General features: G+C 38.0%; 1 protein-coding gene across 5 annotated transcripts in view; it reads left to right on the plus strand.

The window, feature by feature from the left end:
- ARB2A (ARB2 cotranscriptional regulator A) overlaps positions 1-17,302 on the plus strand; it is a 204,628-nt gene that overhangs the window by 18,060 nt on the left and 169,266 nt on the right. For all 5 annotated transcript variants that reach the window (XM_081880534.1, XM_081880536.1, XM_081880537.1 and 2 more), the window contains 2 exons: positions 3,501-3,566; positions 12,237-12,428. In XM_081880534.1, the coding sequence (XP_081736660.1) occupies positions 3,501-3,566; positions 12,237-12,428 (258 nt within the window). The remainder of the gene's footprint in view (positions 1-3,500; positions 3,567-12,236; positions 12,429-17,302) is intronic.

Raw genomic sequence — 17,302 nt, forward strand, 5'->3', positions numbered from 1 at the left:
ATACAGCAACAGCAGTATCAAGCCTTAGGTCAGCTTTACCACTTGAGACTGGCGCAGGGCAGTCTAATGATATTCATTCTGCATTTTTGCCAAGTACCACACACTGACAGAGTAAAGTAGAAAAAAAAACGAGTTGACAGTTGTATGCCATAAATTCATTTGTTTTGTTTTTAAGCATTGAAAAAGCATATTTGTGTTTATACCTGTACTGCTTCTGCTACATTCAGTTTAGGTCCCACCCCTCTTCCCAAAGGAGAAAATACTTAAGTATTTTATTATTATAGTCTATATCATGCTGAAGCTTTAAATCTAATTGGGTTAATGACCACATTAGGGGCTCAAAGCAGTTTACTTCTAACATACTGTACAGATCACATGCCTAATTAAAATCTCTTAGATCCATAGAAAGTTCTCTAAATTATAACATCTATATATCAGACTTGGATAGCAGAGGTGGCTGCTGCCTAATTGTGCAGGGTACCTTTCAACAGTGTTCAACTAATGTATCCTGTTAGTGCAAGGATTTCTGCTTGTGCAACAGGACTCCCCCCTCACCTTTCCCTATAGGTGCACCACACACTCCCCACATCTGCTCCAAAGCATTGCTGGAACCCCTATAAGATGCTTAGGGTGTGTGGGAAAGGAAGAGGGCAGAATTCCCATTGTATTAGAGGAAATCCTTCCACTGACAGGACAGTGACGTAATGGTACTTTGGATTCAACACTATGCGTTTTAGCTGACCTTTGGGTGTCAGGCTTATGCCAGGAGAGGGTGGATAAACCTCAGTGAATTTGATGAATGGTTTATTCTGTATTGGTGAAGTTGTTCTTTTAACTTGCTTTGATCCTTTAGGATAGAGTTAGCATCCTTCTGTCTTGGGAGACAGTGGAGTGCACCTCCAGGGGTGAATTCAAACCGCTGGAGAATCACATCACCTGCTGTGGCTGCAGAGACCAGTAGCTTGTAACTGCTGCCCCCTGCATTCTTTTTGTTGCATTAGCAGCACTGAAGTGACTTCTTAGATCAGGCCAGTGGCCCCTCTAGCACAGCATCATGTTCTGACAGTGGCAAACCTGATGCCTATGGGGAACCTGCAGGCAGGATATGAGTGCAATAGTCCTCTGTTCACCTATAATTCCAAGCAATTAGCATTTAGAGGCATACCACCTCTGACAATGGATGTAGGCTATAGCTATCATGGCTAGTAGCCATTGATAGCCTCTGTGAATGTGTCTAACCCTTTTTAAAAATCTTCCAAGTTGGTGGACACTACTGCTTCCTGCAGAAACTAGTTCTGTAGTTTAACTATGCGCTGTCATAGTTTTATTATTTTATCTCTCCTGAATCTTTCAAAATTCAGCTTCATTATCGGTTCACAAATTCTAGTGTTTTAAGAGGGAGAAAAACTTTTCACTATCCACTTTCTCTACGCCATGCATAATTTTATAAGTTTCTGTCATGTCACCTCTTACTCACCTTTTCTCTAAACTAAAAAGTCCCAAATCCTTCAGCCTTTCATCAGAGAGGAGTTGCTCCATCCCCTTTATGATTTGGCCTTTTCTAAACCTTTTCTAACTCCACAATATCCCATTTGAGGTGAGGCAACCAGAACTGTTTTTTTCCTTCCACCACAAGGTAGATACCATTTTGTGTGCAGTTTCCACAAACATTATTTTGAGCACTTTATTATTGTTGTGTTCGCTTCAGTGACTCCTCACTCTCAACTTATGAAACTGTAGAAATATAACTGCTTTGCCGTTCCCAGAAAGTGAAAGATGATTTCAGTGAACCATAAACAGTTAGGCCCTAGGGGTAAAATTACATCGGTTGCATGTTTCTAACATGCTGCTTTGGGATAAACATGTCTTAAATCAACTCACTGCTCACAGTCAAATTCTTGTTCAGATTTGCTGTAGAGACTGAAAGACTGATCTGTCTACTAATACTGTGAAGCTTTTGCAATCTAATTTGCATCAATTATTTGCAAAAGGTAACAATGGCTTGTTATATATTCTTGGGCTGTAATCCTGAACATTTTTTTCTTCAGAGAAATGTGTGTAGAAATGTCTGTAGGGTAGCAATTTGTCACCTTGATCTGGAACTTAGCCCACTAGTTTACTTGGTCACCCCCATTGGGACAGCGGTATTGCAAATTGCTTCAGGATATTGTAAATTACTCATGGAATGTGATTCATAAATGAAAATAATAATAATAATTGGGGCTTGTGAGCTGGTGCTAGGAAAATCTAATCTTTTTCTTTTCTTTTTCAAATGATAGTGCTTTAAAAGTTCAGCTGTCTTGGTATAACACCTGAGGAGTGTACTGTGTTTGGATTTGATGCCCTTGATTTAATTTTCAATTGTAATTACTTAAGAACTTGATTTGTTTAGGTTCCCTTTGCAAATTTAAAGTAAGTGGGGGTTTTAAAAAAGAAAATCTTACGGTTTTCACTGGTCCATAATTCTTTCACTGTATTTTCCTCCATAGATTAAGGACCTTATCTATGTGATAATTAGATTTAGTGACCTAGATTTAAGAGATCTCCATTTAAGGCATTTGGAATCCTATATTGAGTATATTATAGATATTATAGAGTATATTATAGATATTACCTGGGAATTCAGTTTTGTTCTGTACATCTTGCATATAAAAGCTGGTCCTGGGCTTCTTAGGTGTGATTCTCAGTAATTTTAATGGAACAATTCTAATAAAATGTACTTAGAAAGGTAGGCAAAGTGGATTTCTTGAACTTCATATGCTAGCTTCTGTTTCCATGAACAAAATCTAGTCATATGCATATTGGAACATTTTTATCTTCTGCATTTGCTTACAGTCTCTCAAGGTAGTGCTCAAACTAATTCAGGAGTTAGTCATCTACAATATTCATCTTATACTTTTTCAGTTTGTTGTTTTTTGAAAAATGCAGTAATGGCTTATAATATGAAGTATCATATGTGTTCTGTAAATTTGGATATTTGTGACCAAAGCAAACTTCTTAACAAATCTTCAAAAGAGCTTGCTTAACTTCATCTTGTGCTCTCCTCAGAAAATACAAAGTCAGTCATTCTCCCCCTTCCACCAAGAGAAGGCAGGGTAGATCTCTTTTTCTGTTTAGGCCACCTTTGACCTGTTCCTTCTCTGTTCAGTGAATAAAGGGTGAATAAAGATCTGCTGTCAGTGTGGCTCATGAACTGGATGTGCAGTGACAAAGGGAGATTGTTTTAGGAGAGTTGCTTATTGAAGCTGATTTGAAAGTAATTCTTAGCAAATGCTATTCTTGTATCTCTGGGTATATATTATATATGAAATGGTCTTTATCCTTAATTTCCAGGCTAATAATTTACACAACAACACAATGTGAAATCCCAGAAAGTTATACTCTATGTCTCGACAAAAAATATATATTTTGCATAGGGAAGCAAGCTTTCTGTCTTTTTAAATTGGTAATTTTTGAAAGAGCAACTTATATGAGCTTTATATGACTGTGTTCTCTTGTAGATCATCACCAAATATGTATATGAACTGCTGGAAGAAGAATGCCATTTGAAAAAAGTATACATACCGGTAAGTTAAATATACCCTGATTTTTTTCAGCATCTTGGGAAATAGCAATAATACAGTCTGAGGAATTATAATTTATTTTATTTCATAGTTTTTCCTATCCTGTGAGTTGTAAATATCATGTGTGTGCATTAGGAACAGTTCAGACACATCCTATTTTGTTATTATCTTGTGTGATGTAGATGGGCCTATACTGAAGAAATCTAGGTGGGCTTTTTTAATATAAAAACAAACAAACTCAGGTTTGAATTGGTTTTGAAACTTCTTGGGTAACCATGAGACAATTATAGTGTCAGTTAAACCTACCTAACAGGGTTGTTGTGAGGATAAAATTTTATAACGGGGAGTATGCTGTCCTGTACTACTTGGGAGAAAGATAGGAAAGAAAGTTTTTTTAAAAAATACATTCACAGACTAACTGGGGTGTAGTCTTAAATTACAGAAATAGTTTGCTTGACTAGATGATGTGTACATAGATGCCTTCATAATTTCCTCAGTTTTACCCGCTAGTTTGTTCTGAGAGAGGAGGGAGGATAATAGAAATTATGCAAATTTTCTATGCATGTATGCCAGGTTGCATGTTACTTCTGAAGCCTGATCTGAAAGCTATAGATCATACTCTTAATGTGTACTGTTTCCATGATGCCAAATGCTTAAAGTGGCCATCAGTCATTCGGATCTGTCTTTCGGATTGATCCTGGGATATATATACATGGACCTTTTAACATCTGAATTCTTCAGTTATCTTAGCCCTTAAAGATAGTTGACACCTTAAGTTTATTTCAGCAAGCGATAGAAAATTAACCAGAAAATTCATATATAGGTGGCACCTAATCCCTAGGAAACTGGCAGTGATCCCTCCTGGCAGCTCACCATGTTGCTGGAGGGGCTGTCCCACATCTGGTAATCATCTCCACATGTGGGAATGTACAAAAATCCAGCATTTCTGGGTTTTGCTATTCTAAGAAATTAATAAAATGAACAAAATAGCAATTGGAAGTCAAACCAGAATTAGCTTTATTAAATATACCTCAAGACAACAATCTGGATTTATATAATATAGAATTAATAAGGCATTTATTACAAGCTACAAGACACAATATAAACAGATACTGGAAAGAACTTTCTGGCACGACATAAACAATTGGTACAAAACAGTTTGGGAAGCAGCCCTGCTTGAGAGTTTAACAAATAAACTATGGTTGACACATGGACAGAAAATGAACTATCCTCCTCATCAGCATTTATATCTGATTGATATAAATTTAAATTTAAACATAAATTATTATTTTCACTGTGAATCCCCCTTTCCACATTATTATTTATTTTATCCCTCTTTTCACTTCCTGAGAGTCTCACGTATGTCAGTGATGTCTCATTGTCCTGAAAAACAGCATCCTGTCCTACAGACCATATTGAGTATTAAGATTGGCAGAAGTGGACCTCTTGGTAGTTCCACTACCCTTAGAAGTTCAGGAACTAGTGTCCTGGGAGAGGGCATTCTCTGTGGCAGCCTCTAGGTTGTAGAATTCCCTCCCCACATTATTTTGGGCTTCGGGCACCTTTATTACCTAGTTTTTGCCATACACTGAAGACACACCTCTTTACCATGGCTTTTCACACTTTAAATATATTTGGGAACCACCCTTCCTATTCCTGTGATGGTAATTTATTTAAAACTTTTTAATGTGCTTTTCTGCCCCTTAAATTCTTGTGACGCTCCCTGGGACCTTGTGGTGAAGGGCTGGTAATAAATCAAATTATTATTGTTGAAAGATGGTTAGAAACCAAATTGTTGTTGTTGGATAAATTTAAGATTTTCATTGAGTTACTGGCTTAGTTTAAACTTGCACAAGGACTCGTCTGCATTCCATGTAATACCAAACCTTTTTCATAAATTGCAAAATCGTGTGCATTTCATAAGCGGCTTTTTGAAAATTCTTGAGTTTCAAACAGTTTTCCATATTTGGGTGTGATGTTGGTGCCTCATCTTGCTAGCTCATTCTAGTTCCCGTCTAAGCCCCTAGACACAGATCACAGAAAATGGTCTTGATCAATGCATTTGAGGTTTCTCCCTGATCACCCATATTTCCAGAGTGATTTAATAGTCAGACCATCTATCTGACTATTAGCAGTCACCACAAAATTATCTTCTCTTAGCAGAGAGCTGACAGATAGACAGCTAATACCACCATTTCCTTTCCCAGAAGTCCTTCACCACTAGTATAATCTAGATGGGATTATACTTACTTAATTATACTCTTGCAATCAAGAGTAATCTGAGCAGAATAGTTTTGACTTCGCAAAGAACATTAGTCTGCCCACTATTGTGGGCAATTTATGTGGGGCTGCATTTGTTGAGTGTTTTCTCTACAGCAAGGTCGATCCCTGGGAGGTTTTGGTAGATCATGGTAGATCACTGGCACCTCCATCCAGCCCCACCCCCTTGCCCCTTGATCACTAGAGCTAAAGTCTGAGTTTTTGCAGCGAGGCTGACGGTCTCATTAGCGATCTCTTGATGAGCGCCTTATTTTATTTATTTGACCTAAGCCCCTAAATTAACAAATATTTCCTCCCTAAAAGATGCTCAACAACATTGAACTGAACCCCCCCCCAAAAAACAGGACATATCTCCCTTAAAAAAGGGGGTAGATCACTGCCAGATTTTAATCATGTGAGTAGATTGCAGTCTCTTGGAAGTTGGACGTCCCTGCTCTACAGTATAGCCCTCTCAGTGTCTGAGGATCTTCAGGGAATGCTTTATTCTAAACCATGCTTTTTTGCACTTGTAAGATCAGTAGGGACAAAGCACAAGGTCTTTGCAGTGATACCAACATTACAGAACTTATTTTAAAAGAAAGGTTTTAGGGCTGGCCCTGTTGCATTTTTTTATGCATAGAGATGTTTTCATTGCACCAAATCGTTAAGGATTAGTGAGGTCATTTAAAAATTACTATATTGGCTGCAGCTGAGTTGTTTTATACTATTTTATTGTTTGAAGATCTTATGTTTATATTGTGTTTATTCTGTGTTTTTACTGGAGGCTTCCTTGGAAGTATGTAATAAGGAATGTCCAATTAGTAAAAATAAGAGTGCAAAGTAGGAAAGTAGTCCTCTCCAATAAAAAGTCAGTATGCATTAAGATGAATTAATACTCCTGGGTCAAAAAAGTAATATTGGAAGCTTTATATACGAAGAGCAGTACTAACATAGATTGATATAATAAAAAAAGAATCTTAGACCATAAATGTAATTATGTAATCTTTTGGAAAAAGTGGAAGCAGATATAAACAGTGAATTGTCAAGATACAAATTGCTTTGTACATTTTCAGTGTGATGAGAAATAAATGGTATACTAGGTTGACTTGTCAATAAAGTGTGATTGGACACCGGTGTGACCTTTTTATGTGTATCCTTTAGTGAAAGCTTCATTTAATGAATTACAGCAGTTTGAAGACAAATCGGCTTGAAGAAATGTTTCCAAATGCAATTAAGATTAAGCTGGTAAAGGTTGATTCCAAATGTGAATGGTAAACATATGATGGCTAGTCCATATTTAGATATGTAAACTGAGTATTTTATAATGCATAGCTTTGTTTTCCTCTTGCCCATGCTCCCAAGAATATTGGAAATGGTTCTATAGCAGTAGTTATTGAGAAAAAGAGAGTAAAATTTGCTCATAATAGGGCAAGAACTATGTACCCTGCCTTGAGCTCCTTGGAGAAAAGGCTGAGATATAAATGAAATTAAACAAACAAACTGACAGACAAATGGCATTTCTAAACAAACTAACCAAATCTTCCATTACCAAAACCTAAATCAGCTGCAATATACGTATGAATGGAGACGCGGGTGGTGCATGGGGTTAAATCACAGAGCCGATCAGAAGGCCAGCGGTTCGAATCCCTGCAATGGGGTGAGCTCCCATTGCTCAGTCCCTGCTCCTGCCAACCTAGCAGTTCGAAAGCACGCAGTGCAAGTAGATAAATAGGTACCTCTCCGGCGGGAAGGTAAATGGCATTTCCGTGCACTGCTCTGGTTTGCCAGAAGCGGCTTAGTCATGCTAGCCACCTGACCTGGAAGCTGTACGCCGGCTCCCTCGGCCAGTAAAGCAAGATGAGCTCCACAACCCCAAAGTCGTCCGCGACTGGACTTAACTGTCAGGGGCCCTTTACCTTTATAAGTATGAATAAGAGATTGGTCTGAGTGCTACTCTTGGATGAGAAATATGTGTTTGTTTCTAACAACCAAACCAAACACACTTTGAATTGAAGATGGAATAAAGAGTAATATTAACACTTGCAGTTCAGGGAATTCACACTCTAATTTACCTTATTTTTTTGCAAATAATTTGGATCGTATGAACTGAAACACAAGATAATTTAATGTCTCAGATCAATGGCAGACATGGTTTCTAAATCAGTTGAGCTACATTTGCTGAAAGTTTAGTCTTACATTATATTTATCTGACTTTGTAGTATCTTTTTCTCATCAATTGCCTTGACAGATCATAGTCTGGATTTTTTACACACAAGCATTCAGTAGCCTGCTGTGAGAAGTAACCAGAACTAAATTCCCCATGCATCTACAATGAAAAACACTGGCTGATGTTTGAGAACAATCCCCAGGAGAAGTGACCAAAGGGGGGAAACTTCACAGATGTATTATAAAAGCCCAGGGAAATTTTGCAGATAAAGCTGATCGTTACATATACCATGGTCTACCTAAAGCTGTAGTACTGTATATTGGAAATAATGGGACAGTGGCAACGCATAATATAAGCAAGTTCTTAGGGGCTTCATTCTGCCCATGCCCTTAGGTGTACTTAGAACAACTTTCCAAGTTGGAGCTATGTACCCAGTTATGAATTGATCCTGTATATATAGTCTCACACATAGGTAACCAGTCTTGCAGGCTGTTTGTAGGGAAACTCTTCAGAACTAGTTACAGATAGGTAGCCGTGTTGGTCTGCCATGGTCAAAACAAAATAAAAAAATTCCTTCCAGTAGCACCTTAAAGACCAACTGAGTTAGTTCTAGGTATGAGCTTTCGTGTGCATGCAGGTATCTGAAGAAGTGTGCATGCACACGAAAGCTCATACCTAGAACTAACTCAGTTGGTCTTTAAGGTGCTACTGGAAGGAATTCTTCAGAACTAGTGTTAAGCGCTATGGAAAGGCCATTACTTTACTTCATAGCAGTGTGAGACCCTTTTTTTTCCCTTTGTTTTACAATTGCTGGCACTGGGACCCTGATGTTTTTGATCACCATCAGAAGAACAGCATTTCCTCCGATTTCTTCTGTGAACTGTCACCAATCCGCTCAAACAGTCCTTATCTTGGGCCCAATGGGAACTTCTGCCTCAGGATCAGGATTCTTCATCCTCTGTATTCTCACTATAGTTTGACATGTTGAAAATGCTGCTGCCTTCCCATTATGCCCTGCTCGTAGCTTATTGATTTATTTAAATAATTTCTAAATTGCCTCTCTACAGCACAGTCTATTCAGTGCAGCTCACAGTGAAACAAGGACAGAGAGAAACTATGAAATGATAAATATAAACAAACAATGAAACATTAAAAAGCAGTTGAAACATCAATGAAGGCAAGTCAGAAGAAGGCTCACTCAAATAAAGGTGTCTGTCAAAAAGTCAGGCAGTGCCAGGCACCAAGCAAATCTTCCTAGGCAAACCTTTCCATAATCTGAGCACTACAGTTGGGAAACCACCACCGCGGCCACCCCTTGCCTCCCAGAGCGATCTCACACACTCTTGAAGTAGCTTGAAAAAGGAACACTGAAAACCTCTGTAGTGAAATGGGAGTTCCCAGGCAAATTCTTACTGGAGAAGGAGATTTGAAGACATCCTAGCCCCAAGCCAACCTATTGAGCTGAGCCTGAAAATAAATTGCCAGTTACCCATGTTGGTAAATGATCAGAGTAATGTGCTGTGATCTACCCCCTGACAGAATTCTGCTGACTTCATTCTGGACAGCTGAAATTTCTGGACTGTCTTAAAGGGCAATTCCACGTAGAATGTAGTATACATAATTGAAACTGGAGTTTCTAATTTGGCCAGACTGGCCCAGATAATAACTGTGGATCTAATATGTCCCCATGCTGGAAACTAGATACTTGTGTACTTCTGAACACTTATTTGGACAACAGTGGTGCATTATTATTATTTTTACTGCTTAAAGGAAATAACCTATTCAGTACTGTAATCCATTCTTAACAATGCTTTAAATATGAGCATTTTGCCAAATGCCAACATTTTGCATTGATTGCTTGAGCTGTTTTGGAGGTGCTGGTGCTTTAATACCCATTAGCATTAATGAGATATTCTTAGCAATGCAAGAACTAAGGCTCCAGTGAGTACACGCACGCACACACAAACACGTACGTACATCTGGAAGTGATGAATTATGGTGTATTATGTAGCAAATATATGGTTGTTTAATGGGCTTATACCTCACACTTGAGAGAGTGTGATACAGTGAGCAGAGTCAGGAGAGCAGGATTCAAAATCCACACTTACTTGTGAAGTTCATTGGTGCCTGTGAGCAAGTCACTCACTCATTATGTGCATCACAGGATGTTTTTGAGAGGGAGATACAAACAAACAAAAACACAGATCATAGTAGCAAACAATAACAATAACCCCACTACACACAGTTTAAAAGACTGTACATTGTTTAATTAGCCAGAGGCCTGGCACCTAATTATTTGTAACGGGCCTCCCTGAGACTAACATTCCATAAGTGAGGAGCCACCACAGAAAAGGTCCATGTCTTTGCCTGTCACCTAAATATTTGTAACGAAGGCACCTGGCGGGCCTCCCTAAGACTAACATTCCATAAGTGAGGAGCCACCCCAGAAAAGGTCCATTCTCACGTTGCTGCCCTCCTGCCATCTCATGGAGGAGGCACATGAAGAAGGGCCTCAGTTGATGATCACAGGTCTGAGTTGGTTCATATGAGGAAAGGCAGCCCTTGAGGTATTGTGGGCCTGAGCCATTTAAGGCTTTATTGGTCAATATCAGCTGTTTGAATTGGGCCCAGAAACTAATTGGCAGCCAGTGCAGTCAGGCCAGGATTGGCATTATATGCTCAAACCATCTTGCCCTGGTAGGCAACCTGGATGTTGAATTCTGCACCGACTGAAGTTTCCAGCAGAGGTTATCAGAGCATAGATGACAGAAGTTAAGCTATCCCTGCCCAGATAGGGGTGCAACTGGGTAGCCAGACGCTATAACCCATGTGTGCTAATGTATGTTCTGATCAACCCTAAGTTACAAGACCAGAGTTTCAGTTGGCTCACACATATCTAGTCTTCAAATGGTAGGATCTGAGCAAGATTTTTTTTAAAAAAAAATAGGGCTTATTACATGTAATCTTGCCTAGAGGTTTCAAAGGAGGGAATAAAAGATATAATCCTATAAAACTCCATGAGAGAGTGAAGATGACATATCAGCATCTGTGACCTTCCTGACATAAACAAGTGGAGCCACTTGAGCAATTCTAAAGTCGCCAACACCTCATGATAAACCAGCAAGGGCTACAGATAAGGTTAGCAGGACCAATGGGGTGCAATTACTGATCTCCAAGCAGGGATTGTCCACTAGAGTAATAAAACTGTTGTGATTACCCATTCAGACTGTATTTTTAAGCAGATATCTGTGATGGTGTAGACAGATTACTGCCAGAAGTGGGCAGGGTAATACCCAGGGTATGACCTTATCAACTTTATGCAGATAGGCTGCCCATCTTATGTGAGGCAATTGTGACATTCTGTACTGCTGGTGGAACTGCGTTTGTGACTTCTGTGGCATTTTGAATTTAATTGTTTGTTCTTTGGTATAGTTAGCACAAAGCGACTTTTAGTTTGCAGTCCCTGCTCAACTATGAACTGCTCTGTTTGTCATTGTTTGTCGACCTTGGACAAGTCATCATCTAATCTACCTCACAGGCTGTTGTGAGATTAAAAATATCACTCTGTATTCCTTTTCTGAAAGCCTAGGATGCATACACAGTTTTTTAAAACATACAAAGAGGAAAATTTACTGGGAGTGATTACGATTTGAGCACTTAGGGTGGAAATCAGTGTTGTACTATGATGAACATTCCATCTGTACAAGTATTTCAGCTTGCCAGACAGAAACACCCACACCCACTGTGTGCTGTTTTCGGGGTCTCCTGACCCCCCTCAACCTACTTTAGCGGTATGTGGGGAGGAGGGGGAGGAAGCACCATTGTACCATCAGAAGTCTTCATTCCTGGCTTCCACTGATAGAACTCATTAGGTGAATCCCACCTGTAGGGTTTGCTCTTCCAGCATGCATTAACACCTTTGTGAGTGGATCTGCTAACAATGAATACTGGTGTATCTGAAGAAGTGTGCATGCACATGAAAGCTCATACCAATAACAAACTTAGTTGGTCTCGTAAGGTGCTACCGGAAGGAATTTTTTAAAATTTTCTTTCTACTACGACAGACCAACACGGCTACCTACCTGTAATGAATACTGAGGACATATAGTAGGCAACTTATTTTCCAGACTCCAGGTCTAACTAAGCAATTAATTGCTAGTTGCAGCTGTTGGATAGTCTGAATAGATTTATTGATGTAAGCTATATAATTCAATAAGCTGCTAATAAACACACTGTTTTCATTTTAGGTAGATGTCGTGGAAGGTGAACCCCGGAGTTTTATCTTTATGAGTGAGGATGCAATGACAAATCCAGACAAACTGATGGTTTTAATTCACGGTAGCGGTGTTGTTCGAGCAGGACAGTGGGCAAGAAGGCTTATTATAAATGAAGATCTGGACAGTGGCACTCAGATTCCATACATTAAAAGAGCTATTGAGGTAGGATATTTATTTGGCCTTTTGAAATATGTTTGTTTTTTATACTCAACAATTTTTCATAATATTATGAGATTTTGTTTTTTTAATGTACATCAAACTTGTATATAACTGCCAATTTTCTTTAGATTTCTAAAACTTTTGCATAATAATTCTTTTATTTGAGGAAACAGTTGTTGTTTACTTACATTGAATACTGTTATAGGAACTGCCGTGTGGTCTTTGGAGAAGATAAATCAATCCAAAAATCTTTTTAAAACTACTGACATTTTCAGTTGAATTTCATCAGCTTGAAGTTTTCCTTATCTCCATCTGAAGCACAAATTGTTCTGTCTATTATTACAGGAAGTTGATCCTAGAAGGCATTTGAACTTGTACCCTTATAGAAAGAGATCTTCTATGAAGCATACAAATGGACCTATTAAAATTAGTTGGACTAAGTCAGATTCTTAACACAAAACGTGCTCCAGTGTTTCACAATGCTGTGTGAGCTTTTAACACACCCACAGAGGAATACTCCCATGAAAACAAAAAAAGGGAGCGTGACATAGGTAATCTCTCCCCCCCCCCCACTGTCTTCCAATGTATCTTGCAGCAGTAATAATGTCCCAAAGAAAGTCATGTGGCTTATGTCAGGAGAAAAAACACATTGGAAACATTTTACCCAATACGTTAATTTTTTAATCGAAACTAAGAAACTGACACAGACAGTTTTACAGTAACCTTTTCAGCCCCAAGCAGAATTCTAATGTGTCTTGGTGGGTGATAAAATGTCCCAAAATAAAGCCGTCCATGGTGTGTCAGAAGAAGGGACTTACCTGCTTCTGTTCATTTTTTGCTTTAAAAAAACCACATAGGATTTATTTACTCATTTCTATCCCATTTATTTATTTATAAAATGTATAAAATGCTTAATATGAAAATAAATTTCTTAAGTGCTTTATATAAAACATTAGGAAAAAACAATAGAATTTCATATAAAAATATAACAATTTTTAAAAAGTTGATTAAACGCAGAACAAAAATATGTAAAACTGAGCAGTGCTCAAAAAGAAAAAAAATAGTTTAAGAATTAGAAATCAGAGTCCAGGAAATCTTTAAGAAGCATTTGTAACTGGTTACTATCTCCACCTCCTGAACCACCTGTTGAAAGGCATTCCAAAGGGTGAGTGCTACCACTGAGAGAGTTCATTTCTGTGTTGTCACCAAGTGGAAGTCTGCTGGGATATTTTTTTTTGGGGGGGGGGTCCTGGGTGCTTTAGTTTGGAAAGAAAACTGTAAATGGTAAAGTGAGTGACAGTTGTGCAGGTGATGACAAATTAGACCATATTGTAGAACTACTGAATAAATTCTGCAATGAAAAAGTGCACTCAGGTTGGATTTAAACTGTGTTTTTCATTCAAAGGTTAAGCGGTGAATGTCTTCATTTTAAGACTTTCTGATGCTTCTGGTTATGATAAACCATGAGTAGTTTTTATAAATTTATAAATTACACATCTTTTTCTGTTTTGCGTGAAACCTGCCTTCAAATATGGTTCAAAGCCTTGAACAGGAGGGGAAAATGCAGACCAATTTTCATTTTTACAGAAACTGTTTTAAAACAGAGTCATTGTTAGGGGGATTAGTATTATTGTGAGCTGAACCTAAACAACTTCAGTGGGGTTGAAAATGAAGGTTTCAGAGTTCTGCCATTTTTTCCTCCAAGTAACAAATACTAAAGGTCTGCTTTAGATAAAATTCTAACTTCATCATTCTAATTTCGGGGCAGCTAACATGGTGCCCTCCAGGTGTTGTTGGACTACAATTCCCAATACCTAACCATTGGCCATGCTGGCTGGGGCCGATGGGAGTTGGAGTTCAACAACATCTGGAGGGTCACAGGTTAGCCATTTAAGGTCTATGCTTTATTCAGCTGGGTAAGGGTCTATTGCTGCATCAGGGAATTTAAAAAGTGCAGAAATGGGGAGAATTGTTTCAGCACTGTTTTCTCTTTTTAAAAAATATACATTTTTATTAGTTTTTACATATATTTTCCAAACAGAACATCTCATCTCATCTTATACAACATTTTGGCTATTTTAGCCTGAGACTTCCATCAACCGTGTCTAATGATTTTCAAACCTCATCTCTTAATCTTACATTTGTTATCCTAACTATTACTTTTAATAATCCATAACTTAAAATCCATTCTCATAAATCTTTTCTGCAATATTTCATACAGTTCTCCTTACAAAACTTCTTGTAGTCCTACAAGCATAGTCGGTTGGTTACAATTGTCTTTCAGATAACTCATATATTTACTCCAGTCTTTCAATAATTTCTGGTCCCGCTGGTTTCAAATTCTCCCTGTCATCTTATCCAATTCTGCGTAGTCCATCAGTTTCATCTGCCATTCCTCTATCGTTGGTAGTTCTTCCTGCTTCCATTTCTCTGCCAATAACTCGTTTCAGCACTGTTTCTCATTCCCATCCAAAAAGTGTTTAACAGTCAAGGTAAAATTATTCCTATTCTTCTGCAAGTCTTCAATATACACTCTCTGGTGGGCTACTAGATCCATCTCTAGATTGGATATGTGCAAATAAAAGCTCTTAATTATCCATATGTACATGCATTTCATGTATGTATGGTAGAAGTATTCATTTCAGTGTCTGATTCGGGTCCATAGATTTGGGAAGGGCTTGTGAAAACTTCCCTGCTCTCAGAAAGCCTTGTAGGTTTGAAGTGTATTTGGCTTCAGAGCCAGGGATTGGTCGTTCTGGTGGATTCTTGAAGAGGTATATCTTATTTAATAATAATCTTTATTGTGGTCCAACCACCCATAACATGGATTCAGAATAAAATACAGATTCATACAGACAACCCCCCCAGGAAAGGAAGACCGAGCGTTATTTGTTTAGTCATGGGTATGCTGATCTTCGATTTGTATGATTACTGAGGGAAACTTTGCCACGGCCATTGTGATATGATTGGACTTAACGTCCAGGAGATATTTGATATAGTAGGCTTCAGATTGACCTGGCCGATTTGCCAATAGAGGCTTAATCAGTAGTTCCCTAGCTTGACCATATTGTCCCCAATGCAATAAAATATGCCTCATGCAGTCGACATCCTGAGACATTGTATATATTATTTGTTGCAGCAAGCATTTAGCATGTATTTTCACACTTTGGCTGAGAGTCCAAATCCAAGAACTGCACAATTAGTTCCCTATCCAATAAGGTTTTGTGCCCATGCTTCTCTATTAGTATGTCTCTTAATTTCCTGGTGCTGTATGGGTTGTTGCTGTTGTTTTAACTGAGGGGACTTTTAGAAGTGAGAGGTAAGATAAAAAGTAAAAAATACTTACTTGCATACGCTAGCTCTTGTGCCCGCCTGAAACAACTCTGGATTTTTGTCGTTAAGTTTTATATGATTAAGTTGGTCATGATAACAGTTTTGAAAATATATTTAATAAGATACTGAATGTAAAAAAAAAAAAGTTCTTCCTTATCCCAAACATACATATACAAAAATAGGAAATACTGAGAGCATAGACATACAGTGGTACCTTTGTTTAAGAACAGCTTAGTTTATGAACAACTTGGATTAAGAACGCTGCAAACCCGGAAGTAGCTGTTTTAGTTTGTGAACTTTGCCTTGGAATAAGAACATGTTTCGCTTCTTGTTGAGTGTGTTCCATTTATAAATTGAGTCCCCCGCTGCTATGGGAAAGCACGCCTTGGTTTAAGAACGCTTTGGTTTAAGAACAGACTTCCGAAACGGATTAAGTTCATAAACCAAGGTACCACTGTATATGTTTTATTTCCTTTTAAAAAATGTGTGGTAGTTATATATTTATTTGCAATACATAGTGCCTGTTAAATTCTGATTGAATGGATTTATATCCAAATGAATTTTATACAGAAACTTTATAAGTAGGTAATTAGTCATAAATTTGTCTAAGTTCAGTCAAAGATTGCTTAAAGAAGATTGAGAGGGAAGGTTAAATGCTTGGAGTAATATTGAATGACAGGCTATATAAGCCCACCCTAGCCCCCATGCCAGCAAAGGAAAACAATGAGATGACAGCTCTAGTGTTTGGAGAGAGGTTGTTAACGACAGCTTATTCCTTTATGATTTCAACTCTTGACAGAAGACAGGTCTGCTTGTTGCATCATGGCAGATGTATCATTACCTTCTGGCCCTGTCATAACTGAATTGGAATAAACCCACTTGCAGTTCTGAAAATCCAATTACTTTGTGGAAGTTTGGGCACTGTTTCTATGATTCATCTCAGTGGCTGTTTACTTCTGAATTCTAATAGCGTTCTAAGAATTTTAATTCTGAAGATCACAAAATGAATTAAATGTATGGTGGTGTTTTCTTTGTGTCCTGATAAATCATTATTATGGTCATATAATATCTGCAGCATTATTTTGTTGCAACTTTCTCCATTAAGCTAGAGAAATTACTATTAAATCTTGCTAGATATATATGTATTTTGAAAGGTGCATTTTTTTGTTAACCATTAAGCATTGGAAAATGCCACCTAGTGAATATTTACAGTATTTTATGTTTCTTGTGTCTGTTTTTCATTTTGACAATTAAGTGGTATTTTCTGTGGGTTCATATGGATATTAGAATTCAGCATTTTTACCACTTTAACTTGTGGGATACCTCACAGTGACTCTGGAGATTAGACAAGAGAGAGAGGAGGTGTGGATTTATGAAAGTATGTCAAAAGCCTTGGGGTTTGGGTATGATCAGAATTTCAATGGCGGTTGAGATGAGTTTAAATGCTTCGAAGCCATGCATAAAAATCATGTTTAATTTCTGTCATATTGTTCTTTTTTAGTCACTCTGATGTCTTTTTCAAATCTGCTTTTCTCCAGCTTTGT

Source organism: Podarcis erhardii (genome assembly GCF_964252035.2).
Source record: "Podarcis erhardii genome assembly, chromosome: 11".
Lineage (NCBI taxonomy): Eukaryota > Metazoa > Chordata > Lepidosauria > Squamata > Lacertidae > Podarcis > Podarcis erhardii.